The following is a 22,289-nucleotide window of genomic DNA, read 5'->3' on the forward strand; positions in this document are numbered from 1 at the left end:
CTAGGCCCAAACAAGGATTATGTACAAGCTTAAAGCCCATCTATACATACATAAACGGAAGTAACGTCATTTGCGGTTCGACCAACCGCGTTAAACGCCAAATTCGTTAGGACCAAACCACACACACGCAAGATGAGTGAGTGAGGAGTGAAGACACACGCACGATGAGTGAAGTTAAAGTCCGATACTTTTGGAGAAGTCGAGTAAGCTTGTGACGTCATTATCCACATGCTTCTTAAAGGAGATTCTTAAAGCTTGATGAGTCTTTAAAATGGACAAAGGGGATCATCGTTCTATCATTGTACTGTGAGAAAGTTTAGTTCAACATTACCAAAAACAACAATGGCTAAAACCAGATGGTTTTGCTTCGCTATTGCTCTTTTAGTGATTGCCCGTTTCTGTAACTGCGAAGAAGCAGTCTTGTCTCAGAAAGAACAGGACAGGGTCTCGAGATTGCCTGGTCAGGATTTCGATGTAGACTTTGCTCACTACTCGGGGTTCGTTACTACTAATGAGAAGCTGGGAAGAGCACTCTTCTACTGGTTTTTTGAAGCCGCTGAAGATGCTGCGTCTAAGCCTCTTGTTCTCTGGCTCAATGGAGGTTTGCTTTACAAAAACTAAAGTTTCTTCCTTTTTTTTTGTAATTGCTTTATAAAGTCGTCTCCTTTGGAACATAGTCAATAGTAGTGTCTCAATGGATATACAACAACTCATTAAACCTGTCTGCATCACTATGCACGCTACTATTATATGATATGGATCTTGATTTGTACTTTTGGAGATTGTCTTGTAGCTACTTTGGTTTGAATTTCGATTACTTTTTGCTTGTTACACGTTATTTCCATTTTTGTCTTCATGTAGTTAGTTATGAGTGATTTTGATTCCTTAAAATGTAATCAAATTGGGATTTTTTTTTGTCTGTGTCTAAGAGAGTTTTTTTATTTTTAATTTTCTCTCTTTACAGGACCAGGATGCTCATCTGTTGGATTTGGGGAAGCAGAAGAGATAGGACCATTTCACATTAAGTCAGATGGGAAGACTCTTTACCTTAATCAATATTCTTGGAACCAAGGTAAATGAAGTTGGTATGTTGCATAAGAGAGCTGTGATTCACAAAGCTTACAACTTTTTTTTTGTTTGCAGTTGCGAATATTTTGTTCCTTGATGCACCTGTTGGAGTTGGTTATTCATATTCAAACACTTCATCTGATTTGCTTACCAATGGTGATCAGAGAACTGGTAATGATTTTAGCTTCTTTTAAGCTCATTGTCTCTTTAGATCCTCTTGTTGATGAATGGGGAGGTTATGATTTTCACAGCGAAAGACTCACTGAAGTTTCTTCTGAAATGGGTTGAGCTTTATCCGGAGTACAAAGGAAGAGAGTTTTACATAGCTGGGGAGAGCTATGCAGGTAAGCTCATCTTACTTATTAGTACTCTTTTCATTTTTGTCTCTCAAAAATCTTCTCTGGCTTGCTTCAGGACATTACATTCCTCAGCTGAGTCAAGCCATTGTAGAACATAACCAAGCTTCTGGCGAAAACACCATTAATCTGATGGGTTACATGGTAGGTAATGGGCTGATGGATGATTTCCATGACAGCCTTGGTCTTTACCAATACATTTGGACTCTGGGTTTCATATCCGACCAAACATACAGCTTACTGAAACTCAAGTGTGGTTTGGAACCATTTGTTCACACATCCGAAGTGTGTCTTAAGGCTCTGGACATAATGGACATGGAGATAGGTGATATAGACCAATACAGCGTCTTCACCCCGGCATGTGTTGCCAATGCTTCCCAGGCAAAGATGTTGCTAAAGAAAAGACGAGTAGGTGGCCGTGTGAGCGAACAGTATGATCCTTGCACGATGAAACACTCCAAAGTGTATTTCAATCTCCCAGAGGTTCAAGAAGCTCTCCATGTCCCACCGGGACTTGCACCATCCAAATGGGATGTTTGCAGGTTAAAAATGCAACTTACTATATCTTAGAACTCGGCTTTGTAACAGTTTCTGATCAGGAGAGGTTTGGTTTTGCAGTGATGATGTGAGTAGAAACTGGAAGGACTCTCCTTCCTCGGTTCTGAACATTTACCATGAGCTTATAGCTGCAGGGCTACGTATATGGGTGTTCAGGTCTCTTTATTTCTATACATTTTCTTCAAGTTATTTGCCGTTTTGGTGGTTAAATGTGTTTTTTTTTTGGTAACAGTGGAGACGCAGATGCTGTTGTGCCAGTCACATCAACCCGGTACAGCATAGATGCACTAAAACTTCATCCAGTGAGTCCTTATGGTCCTTGGTACATAGACGGACAGGTAAGAACAAGAAAGAGAGAATCTTAAGTCTTAAGTTTTTGAAACCTTTTTAAAAATGTGGGGACATGATTTGAATGAAACAGGTGGGAGGGTGGACTCAGGAGTATGATGGTCTAAACTTTGTGACTGTGAGAGGCGCAGGGCATGAAGTTCCTTTGCATAGACCAAAGGAGGCTCTTGCGCTCTTCCAGGCTTTTATAACTGGAACTTCATTGTCAACTCCAGAGAACAGCATCAGCAGCGAGAAGTCCGAACTCATTAATGACTCATGATGAGTTGTGTGATTCTCAGTCAGAAAGTTGCAGTCCTTGTATGAAGATAATAAAATAATAGCTTTAAGCGCTGTTTTGAAACATTTAGTGTTGGATTCTATTAAAGTTTCTACCATTTGTGAGCCATACAATCGAAACTCCGAAAATATTCATCATGATAACACACATTGTTGATGAGAAATTGAAAAGTGGGTATGAACTAGTAAAATAGTATAATATTGGGTAAGAAAGAGAAATTGGTATTGAAATAGGGGTCTAAACATAAATAAATATAAGAAGTTGGGCTTGACTTTTTTGACCCATGAGCCCATAGCCCAAATTTAAAATAAATATATACGGTCGGAGTTGCACATGTACAAAAACACCTTCATGTAATAAAAATCTTCCATTTTGTTATTTCTGCAACATTGGTCGGAACTCGGAAGCAAAGGGTTGAGGAGATATACGACGTTGTGTGATTGATTGAAAGTTTCGAACTTTTGCGTCGTCGCCGTGTCGTAATCTCTAGTTCTCTCGCAGGGCTTGTTGAATTTGAGGTCCTAAGATTGATTCTGTTACGCTTATTAGCTTTGATCGATATGATTTCAGTTTCTTCGATTGTAATCTATGCTAGGAGTTGTAGCTTTTAGGTTATAGTCTCCGGATCAATCTGCATTCTTTAAAATCTAGAGTTTTTTTCTTCCTTTGTTGCTTCTCCACTTTCGAAACTCATGTATGTGCTTCTTAGCTAGAGGACAAGACAAGAAGCCGAAACAGCAAACAAGCATGGTGATGGTGTCTAATTCTAGCCATCATAACAAGGAAATAAATGTCAGAAGGAGAATCTCTGCGATGTATTTTTCTTCTCAATCTGTTTTCTCTTTTGTCACATACCATGCTTGCCTGTGCATATATGGTGATATAGAACCCACAGATGAATCCATATTATGCAGATACAATAAGCGGGAAGAAGATTTTTCAGCGCTCAAGGACTACAATGACTACTTGGAAGAAGTGGAGTGCATGAGTTAGTCTCTCACTTGTTGCCATTACATTCTTGTGTTTATGTGTTGACAAGACCGATGTGAGTATATATATATACTATTCCACAGTATTCGATTTGGTAGATGGAATAAATGTTGGGGCGATTGAGGAGAAGATAAAGAGATACTCTCAAGAGAATGCTGAACAGATCATGGTTAATCGAGCACGCAAGGTAAGTAACTGCCTTTGGTAGCGTTACTTTTCTCATCTTGGTTAGGTTAGTGATTAGATGAATGTGTAGAAGAAAAGATAATGAGTAAGGACATATGAGATCATGCTTTTTGGTTCAACAGGCTGAGGATTTAACTGCAGCCTTGGCGGCTTGCAAGGCCCAACCACCACAAACTGATACTGATACGGTAAATAGAGTCATAGTTTTCATATAGGCATTTCTGACAAAAGCTGAAACCTTTGTTGTTGTTGTATGCATCTGTAGTCATCAAACCATGGGACTGCGGCTGCAACTGCATATAGTCAAGCTCCACGACCAACGGGAATGGGCCCACAACCAGTACCTATGGGAGGAGGAGGAGGAGGAGCAGATCATCAACGTTACTACTCTATGGAAGACGAAGCAATGTTGAGGGTCAAAGCGGAGAGAGCTATACGTGCTGGAGGATTTTCTTTGGAGATAAGCAAGAAGAGGGCTTTTGAAGAAGCATTTTCATGCATCTGGGTTTGATTCTTCAAGTGATTATAGTTTTTATCTTCAGGACTGTGATCACCATATAAATCAATATATGTCACAATCTCCCAACCCTGGTGCTTGTTTTGATAACTTTGGAAGAATTAAACGGTGCACATTCTCTATCACTCAATGAGTCTTAACTTGTTCTTCTCAATAGATACTAGAGAATTTTTCCGCGCTTCGCGCGGATTGTGTCTTATAAATTTATTTTATTTATAATATTATTTGTCGGTTTTTTTCTTTTACATTAACTTCTTGTTTTTCCAATGTTAGTTTTTCTTAATTTAATTTTATATGTTTATAATTTTTTTATTTTTCTTGTTGTAGATGGAAAATTATATTTTTTATTGATGGTTTTTTGTATGTGACATAAACTTTTTGAAATTTTAAAATAATGTTATATATAGTACGATTAACACATTAAAGAAGAGAAACATATTCAGGTACATTTTATACAGGTTTTATATGCATAACTTTAAAAATTATATATGTATATATTATAAGTTTGAAACATGTAAATGCTTTCTAAAGCTAAATACTTGTTCTGAGTTTACATAACTTATCGAAAGTTTTATCTCTTTTTAAATTCAAATCACAGAAAAAAAAATCAAAAAGTCAGTATATATGGGTTTTTTGGGCTTTTAAATCAACACTGAAAAATTACATGAATCAAATAATAACAATTTTATAAACAACTGGATAAAATTTGACCGAGCCAAAGATTTTCACACAATATGTTCTTTCTTCTTCAAATTGCGAAGAGCCTATAGGCACAAGAAAAAAAAATCATAATTTTTGTTTTCACTTATATAACATTTTTTCTCCTTTACACACGGAGTTTATTACACTGCTATAAGCAATGGAGAACTCTATTCATATAAGATTCACATCTATGCATTTTGACAAAGAAGAATTTTAGCCATTTTTAGTTTCGGAATGGCCCAACTTCAGTCATATACACTATATTTTCTCTATGATTCAAATCTTACAATTTTAATATATGTGCAGATTTCCATGTGAAAAAGCATGCATGCCATCTATCATTCAACCGATTACTTTTTATAAAGAAAACACTATAATCCTCGTTTGGTTAGCTCCACAAACTAATCTCTTTGGATCAGTTTACTAAAAAATGTGGATACTAATGTCAGAAAAAAATATAAACACTATCAACAACAAATATTGGCACAAGACTATTTGGTTCAAGGAACATATTCCACGTAATGTGTTTATATCATGGCTGGCTTTGCGGAGAAGACTGCCAACCAAAGATCGCTTGAGGCGTTGGGGGTTAAATGTCTCAGGAACGTGTGTCATTTGTAATCAGGAAATAGAGACTCACCATCATCTCTTCTTTGAGTTCTCTTTCTCTCGCTTGATATGGGAGCCTTTTGCTGCTGAAGTTTGGATTTCTCCTCCGGTTGATCTACACTCTGTTGCAGCCTGGATCAATCAATCTTGCATCAACGCAGATGCGCATGCTACTCCAGTCATCAAGCTCTACTTTCAGTCAGCCATCTACCTGCTGTGGAAAGAGCGTAATGCTCGTGTGTTCACAGCTGTTTCCTCACCTTCATCAGTCATCCTTACCTCTCTCGACCGTATGATGCGTGACCGTCTCCTCTCTTACCCGGCAAGTTCTTCTTTCTCCTCTTCTCTACTTCTTTTTATCTTTCTTGTATAAGACTTCCTCAAGGCTTTTTTTACCTTGAGTTGTTGTTGGTTGTTTTTGTTTCCTTTCTGTAATAAGTTGTTTAAAAACAACAGTGTAACCTTTCAGAAAATGATAATCTTAACATTTTACCAAAAAAAAACACAACAAATATTGACTTATTTATGTGAATATATATTTTATTTTAAATCATTATAGTGGACGAAAAAAGCACCATAATTTGTACAACAAATTTTCTTAGATTCACCTCATCATACTCACCATTTTACCATTTTAATTACATAATTTTACATGAGCTTGTTCATCCTCTCCGGTTATTTTCTCTTTATTCATAACTACAATATAAAGTTATATATTATATATATTATAAATTAATAATTTATTTACCCTTGAAGTCTAACGATTAAAAATAGTACATACATAATTTTACATGAGCTTCTTCATCCTCTCCAGTTATTTTCTCTTTATTTATAACTATAATATAAAGTTATATACTATATATATTATAAATTAATAATTTATTTACCCTTGAAATCTAACGATTAAAAATAGAATATAATTCAATATAGATATATGATTCTATTAATAAATTAGCAGTTACAAATTTGAAATTTCTAGAAATATCAAAAGTCTTATGTTAGTTAATTATCTTCTAAATGACATATATTTCTAATTTTTTTTTTATGAGAATATTTTGGATGAGGTGGATAATCCCAAAAGGCTTGAATTTAGTCCCTTTTATATAGTAGGATTTACACACAGAAAAATATACAAAGATGATGTTTTTGGTATCTGTTACTCAAAGGCAACCTACATAGAAAAGTTACATACAGCTTTTAGCCTGAAGCAAACAAAAACAGAACACAATGACAAAACACTCAACATAAACACAAAAAAACTTCTTTTCACTTTCTTTTCTTTGTCTCATAGCCAGAAGTAAAGCATTGCCTGTTTCATTAAACATGCCACATACTTGTTAGTACTAATAAAATACTGACAAAATTTTACTAATTAAAAATTTGATTGAATATATTATATTACCTCTTGAATTGAAAGAATGGCTGGGTCAATCCAAGGTTGTAGATTCTCCACTGTATTAGAGCTTTTCACTTCAGATGATTGCACAGAACTTACCTCCTCCTTGGTTTCCCTCACTAGACTAGTCTCTTCTTCCTTAACCACTCCACTAGTTTCGGGCTCAGTCTTAGTTCTCTCCCTCTCAAGCCTATCTACTCTCTGTCTCAACCGCTGCAGTTCAGCTTGATACTCTCCCCGGTTTCTCTTACCGCTTCTGTCTCTTGTCTGTTTAGGTGATTTCTTATCCATCTTTGTCTGCTTTGCAACTTTTATCACCAGAGTTTCCTCACTTTTAAACAAACCCTTTGATGAGCTTGCAACATCTTCTTCTCTCTTGTTGACTCGAGATTCAGACATTGAACTCTTGTATTGCATTGAATCTCTAAAATGTGTAAGCTCTTTCACTTGCTCATCAAGCTTCTTGATCTGTTCCCAATACACATCTAAAGAACTCTTCTGTGAGTCCAAACTCTGCTCAATAACCTCCTTCTCCACAGGGATAGAAAGATCATCTACCAACTCTGGAGATGGTGTTTGAGACCTATCACTCAATGACCCTTGAAGCTTAACATCATCTAAGCTAATCAAGTCACTATACCCCAAGCTCATAAGCTGGCTTCTATAAACTTCCACTTGATGCTCAAGCGCAGTGATCTCAACCTCTTTCTGGTAGATAAAATCCTCTAAGAGCGCAAAGGACATCTCAGCGTGAGACATTTCTTCTTCGACTATTCTCTTGTATTGTCCAGCTTCCATGGCTAGCTCAGCTTTCTCTCCTTGCAGCCTGAGAATCATTGACATAGCCTCGCTCGCTGACGTGGCGGATGCTTCTCTCTCGGCGTCTAACTCATCTTGGAGCCTCTCAACTACTTCTTTGCGCTCATAAAGAGCCATTCTTAGATCATTTATCTCAGCTCCTGGTAACTTAAAGCTGTGGCTTCGTTCAACCATGTCTCTGCACAACACACACATAGAAAACAAACTTAACACATAATGTTCTCTATAACTTTCATGATCCCATAAAAAGTTCAAGAACACCAAAATAAGCAGAAGAATCTTATTGTACCTGAGAGGTTGTAGAAGAAGGGGAGCTGTGATTGATGAACTTGCAGATCCTATGAGAGTGATGACTAGTTTAATGTCTTTGAACAGAGGTAATGCTTCAAACAGAAGAGATAAATATTCTGTTGAATTACAAAGAAACTTTGGTCAAATCAAAGTGGAAATGATCTATAAAGGGAATATAATCTCTCAGTCAGAATAGTCATGCCAGACAAAAATAAAATCATTATGCTTCCTTACCAGTATCAAAAGTAGTCAGGCTAGAAAAGATATCTCAGAACATAAACAGAACAAAGTTCTTCTCAACATAAAGAAAGTATCAAAATAGAACTTTTTTAAAAAAGAGGACTGTATCAGAAAAGCAATGAATAAAAAATAATGAAATGCTGGAATATCTCAAACAAAAGGAGCTGGAACATATTTGGTGGAAGTAATCTTTGAATGATTAAAGCCTTAATGTGATCTTTAATTTTGAGTGTGGCATGTCACCTTTCATCTTTGATTGTAGTTTGAAAACTTCTAGTTGTTTAAAATTCTAATACAGTATCTTTAAAGAAAAACAAAAAGAGAGGTTTTAAGATTCAACGGCTCATCATCATTACAGGGCCAAGTATTAGTTCCGGTGGGACCTACGGTGGCCGACTTCTTTTTTTTGTCACGTGTCAGAGACTGGTTCGCGGTTAGACTTGTGTCTGTAAACATACGCAATGGTACAGCGACAAGGACAGTTCCATAAGTAAAAATTTCCAGCCGTAACTCCAAATCTTTGAGATCGCAAACTTAAGATGAATACAAACTCTGTTTGTGCACAGATTGTTAGATGAATACAACCTCTGTCCTTAAACTTGTCTCTCACCATCTATTACTACCACCTTCCTCACTTTCCTTCATTGATGACCTGATTTTCTTTGCTAAGGCCTTGAGAAGACTGCTATTGATTCCCACTCTAAGCTACATATCACATCCTGCATTAACCCAATGTTACCCAGATTGAGAAACACACAACGCAGTTGATCGAAGCAGAGGTTGAAATTGAGTTAGATGATGTTTTCTTTCACCTGTGGATTCTGTCTGTCGATGTCAAAACTGTTAATGGCACAAGGTTCAGCCAGAAGCTCAAACGGTTCTTCCCCTGAGCAAGAGAGCCAGGAGAAACATTAGTTTGGTGAATCACACAAGAAGGAAGACTAATGTAGTAGAAAGGCCCAAGCACCTTGCTCGATGACGCCAAGGATTCCGTCTTCGGAGCAGGTCATGACAGGGAGAATCCTTGAGGACGAGATGTTGGACTTTGTGTATGAGTCGTACTGAACTTCCCATACCTCACTTTCAGACAGAGGATTGTTTATACCCTCACTTGCCCCAACACCAGAGAGAACGATAGGCTGTTTTGGCCAGCGAAGATCCCAAGCAAACACAGCACCAGAAGAGCCTCCCGCCTAAACACATCACATCAAAACAAAGTTATTAGACCACGCTTATAACTTGTGGGCATACTAATATAATATCTGATGTATGCAATACAAATAACCACTCAACTGCGCTAAAATTATTTTTGTGTAAATGTTAAAGAAAATGTCCTTGATAATAGTATATCTACTAGCCATAAGGTGGTTTAATTTCTAAACACCAAAACCAAATGATTCACTTTCATCTCCTGTTTAGATTACTTTCCGAACATAAGTAAAAAAAAAAGACAAAATGAAGGATTAGGATCAGAGGATATTGGCAAATATTATGGATCACACTAAAAGTCCTCAACATTTATCAATGCATGAGATCATTCAAACTTCAAACAGGTACAAGCATTATAAGATTTCAAATACACACAAGAAAGGTACTTACAATGCAAGTGTGTTTTCGCGATGGATGAATGTCAATGGAGTGGACAACCGCCGAAGTTTTGCCTTGAAACCTGAAACGCAATCATGAAATGTATGCTTTTTAAATAAGCTACTAACTCAAAGGATTCACATTTCCCATTCTCATTTTTACTTACTAAACATCTCACAAGCTCAAATGATAAGAGAATGTTCTAAGTTCTAAGTTGTAACCCAAAAGAACAAACTTTCAGGTTCCATACCACTGAAGAGCAAACAAGCCAGAGACTCAAAACCAAATCAACCTAAAACTAAAGAACAGAGAACTCACCAGCTCCCTTTCAGCTGCGAGACAGCTTCACCAGACTTCCTCTGATCCCACAACTGCAAACCAAAACCATACCCACCAGTAACAAACTCACACGGAGAAGCCCACTTCACAGCTCTATAACCCACAAGCCCATTCCCATCAAACACCCTCCTATACCTCAACCCTTCACCACCATTCACAACCGTCACCACATTCACTCTCCCATCATCCCCAACCGTCACACACTCTCCCCCCTCCCTCCAATCCACACCCTCCACGCGTCCCACATGAAACCTCTCCCCCTCGGCCGCGTAAACCTCTCCAATCACACCTCCTTCCACCAGATCAACCATCAGAACATGAACCGAACCGGATGACGTGGCGGCGGAGACCATAGGCTTGAAGGAGCCGCCGCCAACGACTTCGAGCGACGAAACGCGAGAAGGCGAAGTCCATGAGGATAAGGACACGACCGAGGGGCTATTGTTCGGGTTCGGGTCGAGAGATTGGATCTCGATTGACGAAGATTCGGAGTCTGGGTCGTGGAAGGCTGCCGCGAAGAAACGGTTCAAGGCGGAGGCTTGTGGGAGCCATCTGACTCCGTCTACGTACTTCGATTGCGGTAATCTGTGGACTTGTAACGAATCGTGCATCTCCATGGCTGCAGAGAGAGAGGGGTTTAGGAGCAATCAAATGAACTATGGTGGGAATGTTGGAAGAAGGACTTGTGTATTTAGTATTCGGACATTCGGTTGGGTTCGGTTCAGTTCCATTATTTCGGTTGAGAATAAAATTTTACGAATTGGAGCAAATTTGGTTTGGATTAGTTCATGTAGGTTCGATTCGGTTTGATTCCAATTTAATTTCCGATATTTTCGATACAAAAATATACATTTTTGGATGCTGGGAAGTTTTGGTTCGATTTGATTTCAATTGAATTAAAATATTTTTGATATAAAATACACATTTTCGGATAATAGGAAGTTTCGATTCGGTTTGATCCAATTTAATTCGAATATTTTAGATATAAAAATACACATTTTCAGATACTAGAAAGTTCCTGTTCGATTTGATTCCAATTTAACTCGGATATTTTAGATATAAAAATACACATTTTCAGATACTAGGAAGTTCTAGTTCGGTTTGATCCAATTTAGTTCTAATATTTTAGATATAAAAACACATATTTTTAGATACTAGGAACTTCCAGTTCGGTTTGATTCCAATTTAATATATAAAAATACACATTTTAGGATATTAAAAAGTTTCAATCCGGTTTGATTACAATTTAGTTTGGGTATTTTAGATTTTAGATATAAAAATACACGTTTTCGGATACTGCTAAATTTAGGTTCAGTTTTGGTTATTTTGGTTTGATTCGGTTTTTTGGATTTTGGTAAATGTTTAGGCCTCAGAAATGCGAATTTACCTAAGTATCCTCATTCTTTTACTGTTATTACAATAACAGTATTGCCCCTTATCACCATGTATGCTGAGAATTTTTGGGAAAGTGAAAAATGCTGACCTTACAAGTACGACACTGTAGCTTCCTCTGTCCTAACGACAAAGTTCGAAGCTTTGGTAACGTCTTCGTGAAAAATGGCGGCGGATTAGTCACTGTAATGTCGAAAAAGAGAGACTTTACGGAGAAAGCAAAGGAGAAACGACCTTTCTTGCAGATCAAAGTCCCCAACACAATCCTCGCTCGATCTGCAATCGCTGTTCTTGGTTTAGGATTCATCGATGCTGGGTAAGATTTTTTTAACCTTCAGAGCTCAAAAACAATGCTTATTCATAGTGTTGTTAATAAACTCCTTCAGGTATAGTGGTGATTGGTCAAGAATAGGTGTGCTCTCTAAAGAAACAGAGGAACTGCTCAAGCTTGCTGCTTTTCTTGTTGTTCCTCTCTGTATCTTTCTTGGCCTTTCATTCTCCAGTGAATCATCTGATTAGAAGAATGTGACAGTTTTTTTTTTTTTTTTTGTCACAAGTGTGACAGTTTGTTTACTTTGAATATTATGTGTATTAGCACATTGTGACAGTTTGTTTACTTTTGAAAAATTCTTGGTAGATGAAAAAATCATTATAACATTTTACACAATTTGTTACTTGCTTCAAAAGGCACAAGAAGGCGAAGCGCGTCGAAAATCCATGATAAGAAGAGATGCAACACTATGAGCAAGAGCTCCTAACACTACAAACACATGGAATATCTGATGGCTATGTCCCGCAACATCGAAAGCTCCAGGCTTCCATCTCTCGGGTATACGGCTCACATAAAAACCTGCTCCCGTTGCGTACAACACAGCCATCGCTAGCTCGTAGACGAGGGCGATAAGCACGTTGGGGTGATCCTTGTGAAGGTAGACCAAATGCGAGACGGGTACGATACCAGAGAACCCCATCGTTAGGAAAAGAGCTGCTCTGAAAGGTCTGAAACGCGGAGCTGAGAGGGCTGGAGAGAGGAGAGTGAAGATGGCGAGGAGACCGAGGATTGAGATTGAGGAGAGGTAGAAGAGACGCCAGTAAGGGTGGCAAGAGAATGCGTAGTAGAGAGGTGCGAAGAAGGAGGAGACGATCATTAGGGAGATTCCTGCGTAGTCTAGGCGCCAGAAGAAGAGGTTGAATTTTCTTGAGTGGCAGGCGAAGAGGTGTGACAGGGAGCTGCACATCAAGCAGGCCATTGCTCCGGATAAGAACAAGAGCCATGGCCATTTTGGAACTGTTTCGTGGTTAACTTCTTCTCCTTGATGGTTCAAGAACGAGCTAGTGTGTGTCACGTTCGAATCCTGCTAAGAGACACATGGTGAGGGAAAGTTACCACTTAGAATAGAGTAAAATTGCAATGAGCTTATCATATGTTTACAAGAGCCTGCGATTATTAACCGAACTAAAAAATTAGTTTAATTCAGTTAAGAAGTTTGGTTCGATTCGGCAATTTTTTTCTTAAAAACGATTTTCGGTTAGGTAATCAGTTAGTTTTTTTTAACAAATTAATCAAACTATATCATCGAGTTAACCTAACTAACCAAAATCTGAACAAAAATAACAAAACTAACTGAAATGACCAAACACAACCAATTTTTCAAAATTTCAACCCAATAATTTAACCAAATTCGCAAAGTTTGGTAAAAAAAATTTGAAATCGAACTAACCATAAATCAAACCGTACCGAAACAAACTTTCCCAGTTCAGGTCGGTAAAATTTGGCCTAACCGAATTATAAATTAACCAACTCGAAAAACCCGAACTAACCGACCCTGCAGGCCAATTACTGAGCACAATGACTTGCATGTCTACATGTAATAGAAATATAGAATACACAATGTCACAGTCTGTATAAGATTCTTACATGATACAGAGTTTGATAGCTGGAGAAGAAAACATCTTTTGAGATTGCCATTGACGGCCACGGCCAGCGAATTGTCTTCCTGTCATTTGGACCAAACATAAAGTTTAGATTTTTATATTGAAAAACCAACAAAAAGTCGATTATAACCTCGAGACAAGTCTTTACCCGGAGAAGAGTCTCACGAAGCTGGTCAGGCCAACCTCCGTGGTTTCCATGGAACTCACCACCATCATCCAACCGAATATCAGAAACCCACCCAAGTGCCTGTCCATTTCAAAACTCGAATCAATCTCAAAAATTCTCAAATTTTGATAGTTTTGTAAAACAAGAATGTGTACATACGTCCAGATGTTGAGAGTCTCATTGTGCCAAGAGAAGGCGCTGAGGAAAGTCTCCTTGAGAGACCACTCGCACCGGTAATGATTGTGTATGAACTCGTTGTCCTTGAGATACTTTGGCAACTCCTCGAACTTCATCAACCTCCTCTCGCATCTCTTCTTTTCGCCGGAGTCCGAAGTCTTCCCATTTCTCGGAGTTATCTTCGAAGAGTCCCTCACCGCTCTCCGTTTCTGCATGATTCCCTCGTTCACTGAGCTCGCCGGAGAAAATGAGCTCCGGCGAATCAACCACCGTCGATTTTTCTCTGGATATTCGGAGTCAGTTTTGTTTTTCGGAGGATGCTTTGTCTCCTACTTATACGGAGAAGAAAGCTCTTTGCGTTTAAAAAGACAAGCAAGCAAGCTTCGTGTCTTTCGTCTTGAAGATGACATACGTGGCGGCTTTGACCGGTCTTTTTTTCCACGCGTCTTTATTTCGTTGGCTAAACTAGCTTAGCTTAGAGTGAGGGGAATACAGCTGATTAATAGTATTATAATTATTACCCGCCGTGTCCGTTTGAAACAAAATAATAAAAGTTACATTTGGAAGGTGAGAAATACAGAATTAGTGTTTTATCCAAAACACAACAATTAGTGTTTTAGAAGTTCCACAAGTTGGAGTGACGTTTTTATAAAATCTAAAACTTTGTATTTCAGCCTAAGTTTTTTTATACAAATTTTTGAAAACCAACATGTGATTAAACTCTACATAAATAAGTTGATAGACTTTCTAGTTCACATTCAGGCTAGTACTGAGATTAGAATATGCTTTTGGTAATTGATAAAGTGTTTTTTTATTCTAAAGCAAACTGGCTATAACGATCACTTCGCCGAGTTTCACCCTAATCAGTTAAGTCAACCATGATTGAGTAATTAAAACATTATGTTTTCTAGTCATTTATACGTTTTAAAGAATGATTTTATAACACGATGGGTGTTGATCGAAGCAATTAATCTATAGGGCACAGCGAGGTAAATTGAAAAAGTAAGTAACTTTTAATTGGTTATCTATAAGATTCTCCAAGGATGATTGTTTGTTCATAACACAAGACAACACGTACCACTTCCATTTTATATTATATTGTATGAACCCGGATTTATTGTTAAAATAAAGTCAAACATTTGAATATAAAACTTTAAATTGGATGAATGGTTCGCTTACCCAAAAAAATACAGTTGGCCCATAAATCGAAGTTGGCATGTCCAACTACACTGTTTTTTCCTTGTAGAAAACAATGTATGTAACCACATTGTTACTTTGTTAGATAGTTTGTTGTGCAGTATTAATTAAAAACCGTGACTGCATGGGTTGGGTTCTATGGAATATGGTGATGGTAGAGTGAGAGGTGTGAAACAGTAGAACTGAACGAAAGAAGTAGAATGAGATTGATTAATGTGGACCAGACATTGAAAAGTATAATATAAAATGAATAGAAAAGTATAACTACAATAGTTTTGGTGTGAATATGATTACTATTGAAATATATTTTTTCCTTGCTCCAAAGACAACCTTACATTTGACTCATACTTCATAGATGAGAGATTATAAAAACAGATTCATGAAATGTCGACATATTTTGGATGCGACGTGAACAACACAAGCGCATTAAAATTTTAAAATCCCTTTAGAAACATTAAAAACGAACTTAATTGATTCCGTATCATATATGAAAATAGATTCTACAAAAAGTAAATATCATCTTGGTTCTGAACCATCTTGGCAAAAAAGAGAAAAACAAGATGGGACAACATTTTTAACTAGAGACTAAGAGCATGAGCAGCAGCGAACCTTGCAATTCCCGATTTTCAATGTTTTTTTTTATTATTTTAATTTTTTTTTTTCGTTTGACTTTGAAAAAAAAAAAATATATAAAAGAACCTATTGCGGGCCGCCACGTGTTGTGGGGCCCGCGGAACAGTAACGAAACGGTATCACTCCAGCGAACCTGCACGAGCTGGGTTCATTAAAATTTGATTATTTTAATATTTTTTTGCCTCAAAAATCGTGTGAACTCTAGTGTTGATTCTTCAATGCGGATGGTCTAAGGGCTTATCAAAGCCACATTGCCATAAGATCTCTGCCACTAAGGGCTTATCAAAGCCACTCTCTTGGATCCGAGTCCCTAGTTCTAAGAGACTATCTCTGCTTAGGAAATTAGCAACTCAAACTGTGGTGTTTCAGTTGTGGAAGCAGCGAAATAACTTGATCCATAACAAGATCTCTCTCCCGGCGATCGCGGTCTTCAGGAGCATTGACAAAGAGCTGAGATATGTTATCTCCGCTAGAAGGGAGTATAAGAGATTCAAAGATCTTATGGCAATGTGGCTTTGATAAGCCCTTAGTCTCTAGTTAAAAATGTTGTCCCATCTTGTTTTTCTCTTTTTTGCCAAGATGGTTCAGAACCAAGATAATACTTTTTGTAGAATCTATTTTCATATATGATATTTACAGTTTAGCAAAAAAAAAAAATTGATTCCGTATCGAGAAATGTTTTTCTGAAGGAAGAAGATAGCTTTTGGAAAACGAAATAGCTAGACAGAGTGTATAATTCTGGACAATAGTGTTGGAAAATCGCCTAAAATATATTTTTATAGTGTTTTGACAAAGGTTATTCAATTTAAAGGTTATGCGAATGCGTGGAGGAGCAGAGAAGAGGTTAAACCAGTGGAGGCCAAAACGCCCATTCCGGAAGCACCAGCCAAGAAATGGACTCCACCTCAGGCCACAAGACTTAAGTGTAACACTGACGGCTTATGGAAGCAAGAGACTGGGGAGGGTGGAGTTGGCTGGGCACTGGGAGATAGTATGGGGAATCTGCTGTGGGCGGGGGCTAAGAAAATTACTGGAATGGGTTCTGAACTAGAAGTAGAGGCGGAAGCTCTGAGATGGGCTGCTCAGGTTTTGACTGGATTTGGCTATTGGAATGTCACCTTTGAAACTGATTTTCAGGTTCTCTAGAAGATGCTGAATGTAGAGGAAGCAATCTGGCCGAGAGTGAAAGCGATCATTCAAGAGATAGGTGCATCCATTGCTGGATTTAATGTGGCGGAGGTGGTTTACTACCCTAGAAGTGGTAACAAAGTTGCAGATAGAATAGCGAAGGAGATGCTACGTTTACGTCTTTGTCCCTAAGCTGTATTTTATTGTGCCTAGTTGGTTGTTTTCTTGTATGGAGGCTGATAAGTCAATTGTAGAACATTGAATTGGCTAATGAAAAGTAATTGTTGAGGAAAAAAAAAACTTATACTCCCTCCATTTCATCTTAGTTGTTGTTCTAGTTTTATGTACACATATTAAGAAAACACATGATTTTATATATTTTCGAAATAAAAACACAATTACCTATACACATGACTATATTTCAATCAATATAAAAATATAATAGAAAATTTATTAATAAATTTTGCATTTAAACTCTAAAACAACATTTATTTTGAAACAAAAAAAATTTCATAATACAACGGCAATTAAATCGAAACGGAGAGAGTAATAGTTATTAATATATATATAAATTAAAATTTATATTCTATATACATACAAAACTTATTAGATGTTATGCATTTTGTAGAAATAAACAGATTAACCAATGAATCAAATGAAAGCTACCATTATACAACGTTTTTTTCTAAACTTGTAAAAATGTATAATAATCGGTATATTATATCACCAAGTTGTCGTGAAAGTTAACATATGTTCTAATTAGCTTTGTTGGTCCGTTTCTCATCTAAATTGATTCTTAGACGCCATGAATTCATTGCAACGAGGATTAATAATAATAATAATAATGATTTACTCAGTAGCTTGGAAAAGTGTATAAACAAAGGTGATTATCGCCATGTTCTATTTTCTTGATTTTATCAGATTTTTTATCTGAAGTTTCTTACAAGCTGTATTCACAAACTTGATTGATTTGTTAATAATAAGTCTATTGAGGTAATAATAAACGTTTGAATTTAATCACATTACATCTCAAGGAATCAAAACAAAACTTTAATGTAAACAAAGTACTCTAAAACTAACTATGTACCTATTGAGATTCTCTCCCTCAGAGATTTAAACTGAGAACTCAAAAGACCTGACACTAAGCCGTGCTGCTCTCTTAATGGAAATAGGATTGCTTTTGATCGTCTTACACTTGTTTGTAGAACAGAACATAGGCTTGGTCGTGCAAAACCTGTTTTGTCCCTATGGTAGTAACAGATGCATCATCCAACCTAAGCCATTGATTGTTCTTTCTTCGAGCATCTGCAGTGTAGTGCCCTTTCGAGGGATCCCTTCCGTGGTGTGTAATAGTTGCCACAAGTTCATATTTCAAACCCTAAAAGAAGAAACCCGAGTAAGTAATAATAGTCTTGTGAAGAAACTCCAACTTCAAAGACGTCTCCTTGAGCCTTCTGTTTAAGTCACACACCAAAGATAGACCAACGAACTTTCAAGTTAGATGATGAAGACCTTTTGTTTGTGAAACAGAGAAAAGAACAGAGCAAAACAGAGAAGATGAAAAACAGAGCACACAAGCAAGTTTATCCAGTTCACGCCCGTTAACTAGGGTCGTTACGTCTGGCCGGGATCTTTCTCCCGGAATCCACTAGATCAATAAGTGTTTACAGAGATATCAAAACCCTAAGGCCTTTACAAGACTCTCACCGGTTTATCTCTACACTCTTCTCCAAGAACACAAATCTAGCTTATGCTATGAGTTTGTTCTCTCTCCTCTTTCTCACGCCTCTCTCCAATACAACAAGTCTCATATATATAATTGAATCACTACCCAACCCGTATCTCACGCTTGACCACATGTGCTTCTTGTACGGAGTCATTTAATGAAGACAGCTTGAACTTATCCTTTGATTCTCTTTACCCGACAAGAGGATCGGTTGCTTTTGCTTTATGGCAGGAGCAACGGCTCATTCGCTTGTGGTCCTGCATCTTGAGAGATCACGTGATTCTTCATATAACCTTGTAGACTTGCTTCACACGCTTCTTTTGTTGATAATACATTCCATGCTTTTCCATTACTATATATCCAACAAAACTCCACCTATATAGCAATGGAAGAAGATCAAGCATTATCCTTAAGCGCCTTCTTGAGAGCTTGGGAGAGATGATAGAAACGATCTAGATTACTGGATTCCTGATCCCGGTTCCTGAGTCCAATTACTCAGACCTTACACGTAGCAAGTTCAGTGCGGCTTGAAGCTTGCTTACGGGTAAGACTTTTGTGAAGATATCAGCCGGATTAGTCAGGGTAGATATCTTCAACACCTCCACATGTCCATCAGCTATAACATCTCTGATCTTGTGGAACTTGGTATCAACGTGCTTTGTTCTTTCATGGTGCACGTTGTTCTTTGATAAGGCAATGGCACTTTGAGAATCACAGAAAATTTCCACACTCTTCTGCTCATATCCGAAGTCTTTCAGAATTCCCTTTAGCCATAATGCCTCCTTCACCGCCTCTGTTAAAGACATATATTCAGCCTCAGTCGTGGAAAGAGCCACAACTTTCTGCAATGCTGACCTCCAATTGATTGTATTCCCACCAAGAGTGAATACCATGCCACCAATTGACCTTCTCCTATCCTTATCAGCTGCGTAATCTGAGTCACAGTAGCCCTTCAGAGTGAACTCATTCCCCTTTCTGTAACACAGCTTAGTTCTAAGAGTACCCTTTATGTATCTTAGAACCCACTTGACTCCGATCCAATGTTCCTTGATAGGATTTGCCATGAACCGACTGATTATCCCCAGAGAATAAGATAAGTCAGGTCTGGTTCCAATCATTCCATACATGATACTTCCTACTGCGTTTGAGTAAGGAACAGACTTCATGTATTCAGCGTCCTTCACTAACTGTGGTTTTGTAGCAGCTCTCAATTTCAAGTGTGCTCCCATAGGTGTTACAACATGTTTCGCCTCAGCCATCTTGTAAACTTCAAGAACCTTCCCCATGTAACCTTCCTGAGATAACCACAACTTCCCTGCAGCTCTGTCTCTTGATATTTCCATTCCGAGAATCATCTTTGCAGCACCAAGATCTTTCATTTCAAACTTATCACTGAGCTTTCTTTTCAGTTCAGAAATGACCTTCTTATCTCTTGCTGCAAGTAACATATCATCAACATATATCAATAGATATGCCTTTGAACCATCTTCAAGTGTTTTTATGTAAACACAATGGTCCCTTGAACTCTTCTCAAACCCGATCTCTGTCATGAACCCATCAAACTTCTGATTCCACTTCCTTGGAGACTGTTTTAGACCATAGAGTGACTTGTTTAGAAGGCAGACCTCATCTTTCTTGAACTGATCCTCAAAACCTTCTGGAGCTTCCATGTAGATCTTTTCATCTAATTCTCCATGCAAGAAAGCCGTTTTGACGTCTAACTGTTCCAGTTCCAGGTCTTCTTCCACAACTATAGCAAGCAGTATCCTTATAGACACATGACGAACCACAGGTGCAAAGATCTCTGTGTAGTCTACCCCCTCCTTTTGTGCATAACCTTTGGCAACTAGTCTGCATTTGAACCTTGGTCGTTCAACGCCTGGTATTCCCGGCTTTCGCTTGTAAATCCATTTACAGCCTATGACTCGCTGTCCTTTTGGTCTAGTTACAACAGTCCAGGTGAAGTTCTTGTTTAGAGAGTCCATCTCTTCACCCATCCCTCCTTTCCAGAACTCCCAATCTTCATCTCTTAATGCTTCTGCGTAATCAGCAGGTTCACGAGGGTCACCTTCAACTGTTGTAATCAATGCCTCTGCATCAAAAAAGTCCTCTTCATCATCAGTCTCTTCACCGAAATATCCCTCAACATCAAATCTTCTTGGAGCCATGATATTTCTTCTTGTTCTGTCTCGAGCTAAGTGATAGCTTTCTGGTGAATCTACATCAGCTGTTTCAGAATCTTGTTGTAAATTGGTTACTGTGACTTCTTCTTCTGACTGCTGACCGTCTTGACTTGTCTGGTGATCATCCAGGGATACTGTCTCTTCCGAATGATCTCCACCTGAAGTCATATCTCCACCTAATGTCATATCACTGCTCTCTGATAGATCAAGATCAAGGAAAGCGTCTGTTGGCTCTTCATCGGTTTGAATTTCCTTTCCTTTCTTCTTAACATCTCTGTATACTGCATTCTCCTGAAATATCACATTCCTGCTGATCATACACTTCTTCTCCTCTATCAGCCATGTCTTGTATCCTTTCACTCCAGGAGGATAGCCAAGAAGAACACCTTTCTTTGCCCTTGGCATCAACTTTCCATCATCAGAGTGAACAAAACATACACATCCAAATCTCCTCAGATAGCTGTAAACTGGAGCTCTTCCTGACCATTTCTTGTCTGGAATCTCGAAGTTTATTGCTGATGCAGGTGTCTTGTTGATCAAGGTCACTGCAGTATGAGTAGCCTCAGCCCAAAACACTCTTGGAAGTCCAGAGTCGCTCAACATACTCCTTACCTTTTCCATGATAGTGCGATTCATACGCTCTGCAACTCCGTTTTGCTGTGGAGTGTATGCACATGTTCTGTGCCTCACTATACCCTTCTCCTTGCAGAAATCATTGAACCTTTGATTACAGAACTCAAGACCGTTATCAGTTCTTAAGATCTTAATCTTCCTCTCTGTTTGGTTTTCAATCATCACACTCCATTCCACAAAACTTGCAAACGCCTCATCTTTGTGCTTCAGAAAGTAGACCCATGTCTTCCGTGAATAATCATCTATAAAGGAGATGAAGTACTGACATTTGCTGAGAGATGTTGGCACTGAAGGAGCTCCCCACAAGTCAGAGTGTATGTAGTCTAGTCTGTCCTTTGTGTCATGAGTTGCAACCGCAAAACTGACCCTCTTTGCCTTTCCATATACACAGTCTTCACACATACCAAACGTTGAGATCTTCTTCCGATCAAGCAGCCCTTTCTTGACCATAAGATCCATGTTTTTCTGACTCATATGGCCTAGTCTCCGATGCCACAGAAGTGTATCATCACTTCTTTTTTCAGCTACTAACAGTTGTCCACATTCTGGCTTACCTTGAAGTAGATATAACTTCTCATGTCTCTTTCCTGTCATGAGAGTTCTGGTTCCATCTGTGACCTTCAGGAGTCCATTCTTTGACTCAAAACCACACCCAAGCTCTTCTAAGGTACCCATAGATAATAGGTTTCTATCCATATCCGGAATGAATCTCACTTGCGTGAGCAAGAAGGTAGATCCATCTTCATTTCTGATTCTGACATTACCTATTCCCCTGACCTTTGATGTAGTCTTGTTTCCCATTCGAACTGAACCTCCAACATCTTCTCTCAGAT

The 22,289-nt window shown here is 38.2% G+C and overlaps 6 protein-coding genes across 9 annotated transcripts; 3 read left to right on the forward strand and 3 right to left on the reverse strand.

The window, feature by feature from the left end:
- The first annotated feature begins 251 nt into the window (after positions 1-251).
- Positions 252-2,707, forward strand: LOC106352931 (serine carboxypeptidase-like 29). The gene is made up of 8 exons (XM_013792586.3): positions 252-601; positions 965-1,072; positions 1,144-1,239; positions 1,320-1,412; positions 1,483-1,966; positions 2,043-2,138; positions 2,215-2,320; positions 2,404-2,707. Exons 1-8 carry the CDS (start codon positions 343-345, stop codon positions 2,590-2,592), a joined length of 1,431 nt encoding a protein of 476 aa, XP_013648040.1. The 5' UTR covers positions 252-342; the 3' UTR covers positions 2,593-2,707.
- Positions 2,708-2,895: 188 nt separating this feature from the next.
- Positions 2,896-4,548, forward strand: BNAA03G51060D. Of its 2 annotated transcripts, none has more exons than XM_013796466.3 (6): positions 2,896-3,128; positions 3,320-3,425; positions 3,525-3,598; positions 3,684-3,787; positions 3,909-3,974; positions 4,052-4,548. In XM_013796466.3, the coding sequence occupies exons 2-6, from the start codon at positions 3,358-3,360 to the stop codon at positions 4,295-4,297; spliced, it is 558 nt and encodes a 185-aa protein (XP_013651920.1). In that variant the 5' UTR covers positions 2,896-3,128; positions 3,320-3,357; the 3' UTR covers positions 4,298-4,548. The 2 variants fall into 2 exon arrangements, with proteins under 2 accessions (XP_013651920.1, XP_013651921.1); XM_013796467.3 differs by having other exon boundaries at positions 3,324-3,425.
- A 2,135-nt stretch (positions 4,549-6,683) lies between these two features.
- Positions 6,684-8,614, reverse strand: LOC106352930 (probable myosin-binding protein 6). Of its 2 annotated transcripts, XM_013792585.3 has the most exons (4): positions 8,355-8,614; positions 8,119-8,236; positions 7,017-8,007; positions 6,684-6,923 (listed from the first exon to the last, which is right to left on the reverse strand). In XM_013792585.3, the coding sequence occupies exons 3-4, from the start codon at positions 8,001-8,003 to the stop codon at positions 6,900-6,902; spliced, it is 1,011 nt and encodes a 336-aa protein (XP_013648039.1). In that variant the 5' UTR covers positions 8,004-8,007; positions 8,119-8,236; positions 8,355-8,614; the 3' UTR covers positions 6,684-6,899. The 2 variants fall into 2 exon arrangements, with proteins under 2 accessions (XP_013648039.1, XP_048621450.1); XM_048765493.1 differs by having other exon boundaries at positions 8,119-8,359.
- Positions 8,615-8,822: 208 nt separating this feature from the next.
- On the reverse strand, positions 8,823-10,962 carry LOC106352929 (nuclear pore complex protein NUP43). Its single transcript, XM_013792584.3, has 5 exons — positions 10,266-10,962; positions 9,960-10,029; positions 9,328-9,553; positions 9,173-9,246; positions 8,823-9,079 (listed from the first exon to the last, which is right to left on the reverse strand). The coding sequence occupies exons 1-5, from the start codon at positions 10,901-10,903 to the stop codon at positions 9,026-9,028; spliced, it is 1,062 nt and encodes a 353-aa protein (XP_013648038.1). The 5' UTR covers positions 10,904-10,962; the 3' UTR covers positions 8,823-9,025.
- Positions 10,963-11,734: 772 nt separating this feature from the next.
- BNAA03G51090D lies at positions 11,735-13,182 on the forward strand. The gene is made up of 2 exons (XM_013792583.3): positions 11,735-11,994; positions 12,065-13,182. The coding sequence occupies exons 1-2, from the start codon at positions 11,762-11,764 to the stop codon at positions 12,195-12,197; spliced, it is 366 nt and encodes a 121-aa protein (XP_013648037.1). The 5' UTR covers positions 11,735-11,761; the 3' UTR covers positions 12,198-13,182.
- LOC106352927 (heptahelical transmembrane protein 2-like) lies at positions 12,309-14,315 on the reverse strand. Of its 2 annotated transcripts, none has more exons than XM_013792580.3 (4): positions 13,939-14,315; positions 13,762-13,860; positions 13,597-13,675; positions 12,309-13,036 (listed from the first exon to the last, which is right to left on the reverse strand). In XM_013792580.3, exons 1-4 carry the CDS (start codon positions 14,169-14,171, stop codon positions 12,359-12,361), a joined length of 1,089 nt encoding a protein of 362 aa, XP_013648034.2. In that variant the 5' UTR covers positions 14,172-14,315; the 3' UTR covers positions 12,309-12,358. The 2 variants fall into 2 exon arrangements, with proteins under 2 accessions (XP_013648034.2, XP_013648036.2); XM_013792582.3 differs by having other exon boundaries at positions 12,309-13,033; positions 13,939-14,314.
- Positions 14,316-22,289: the final 7,974 nt, after the last annotated feature.

The sequence above is a fragment of the Brassica napus genome, chromosome A3 (assembly GCF_020379485.1).
Source record: "Brassica napus cultivar Da-Ae chromosome A3, Da-Ae, whole genome shotgun sequence".
Classification (NCBI taxonomy): domain Eukaryota; kingdom Viridiplantae; phylum Streptophyta; class Magnoliopsida; order Brassicales; family Brassicaceae; genus Brassica; species Brassica napus.

Coding starts and splice junctions, on each gene's coding strand:
- BNAA03G51090D (XM_013792583.3), top strand. CDS start 11,762: ATGCTGACCTTACAAGTACGACACTGTAGCTTCCTCTGTCCTAACGAC. Junction 11,995..12,064: donor TTAGGATTCATCGATGCTGG/GTAAGATTTTTT, acceptor AAACTCCTTCAG/GTATAGTGGTGATTGGTCAA.
- BNAA03G51060D (XM_013796466.3), top strand. CDS start 3,358: ATGGTGATGGTGTCTAATTCTAGCCATCATAACAAGGAAATAAATGTC. Junction 3,426..3,524: donor AGAAGGAGAATCTCTGCGAT/GTATTTTTCTTC, acceptor CATATTATGCAG/ATACAATAAGCGGGAAGAAG. Junction 3,788..3,908: donor TGGTTAATCGAGCACGCAAG/GTAAGTAACTGC, acceptor TTGGTTCAACAG/GCTGAGGATTTAACTGCAGC.
- LOC106352929 (XM_013792584.3), bottom strand. CDS start 10,903: ATGGAGATGCACGATTCGTTACAAGTCCACAGATTACCGCAATCGAAG. Junction 9,554..9,959: donor CGCGAAAACACACTTGCATT/GTAAGTACCTTT, acceptor TGATGTGTTTAG/GCGGGAGGCTCTTCTGGTGC. Junction 9,080..9,172: donor TCGACAGACAGAATCCACAG/GTGAAAGAAAAC, acceptor GGGTTAATGCAG/GATGTGATATGTAGCTTAGA.
- LOC106352931 (XM_013792586.3), top strand. CDS start 343: ATGGCTAAAACCAGATGGTTTTGCTTCGCTATTGCTCTTTTAGTGATT. Junction 1,240..1,319: donor CAATGGTGATCAGAGAACTG/GTAATGATTTTA, acceptor TGATTTTCACAG/CGAAAGACTCACTGAAGTTT. Junction 2,139..2,214: donor CTACGTATATGGGTGTTCAG/GTCTCTTTATTT, acceptor TTTTGGTAACAG/TGGAGACGCAGATGCTGTTG.
- LOC106352927 (XM_013792580.3), bottom strand. CDS start 14,171: ATGCAGAAACGGAGAGCGGTGAGGGACTCTTCGAAGATAACTCCGAGA. Junction 13,861..13,938: donor GAGACTCTCAACATCTGGAC/GTATGTACACAT, acceptor TGAAATGGACAG/GCACTTGGGTGGGTTTCTGA. Junction 13,676..13,761: donor TTCGTGAGACTCTTCTCCGG/GTAAAGACTTGT, acceptor TCCAAATGACAG/GAAGACAATTCGCTGGCCGT.
- LOC106352930 (XM_013792585.3), bottom strand. CDS start 8,003: ATGGTTGAACGAAGCCACAGCTTTAAGTTACCAGGAGCTGAGATAAAT. Junction 6,924..7,016: donor CCATTCTTTCAATTCAAGAG/GTAATATAATAT, acceptor TTAATGAAACAG/GCAATGCTTTACTTCTGGCT.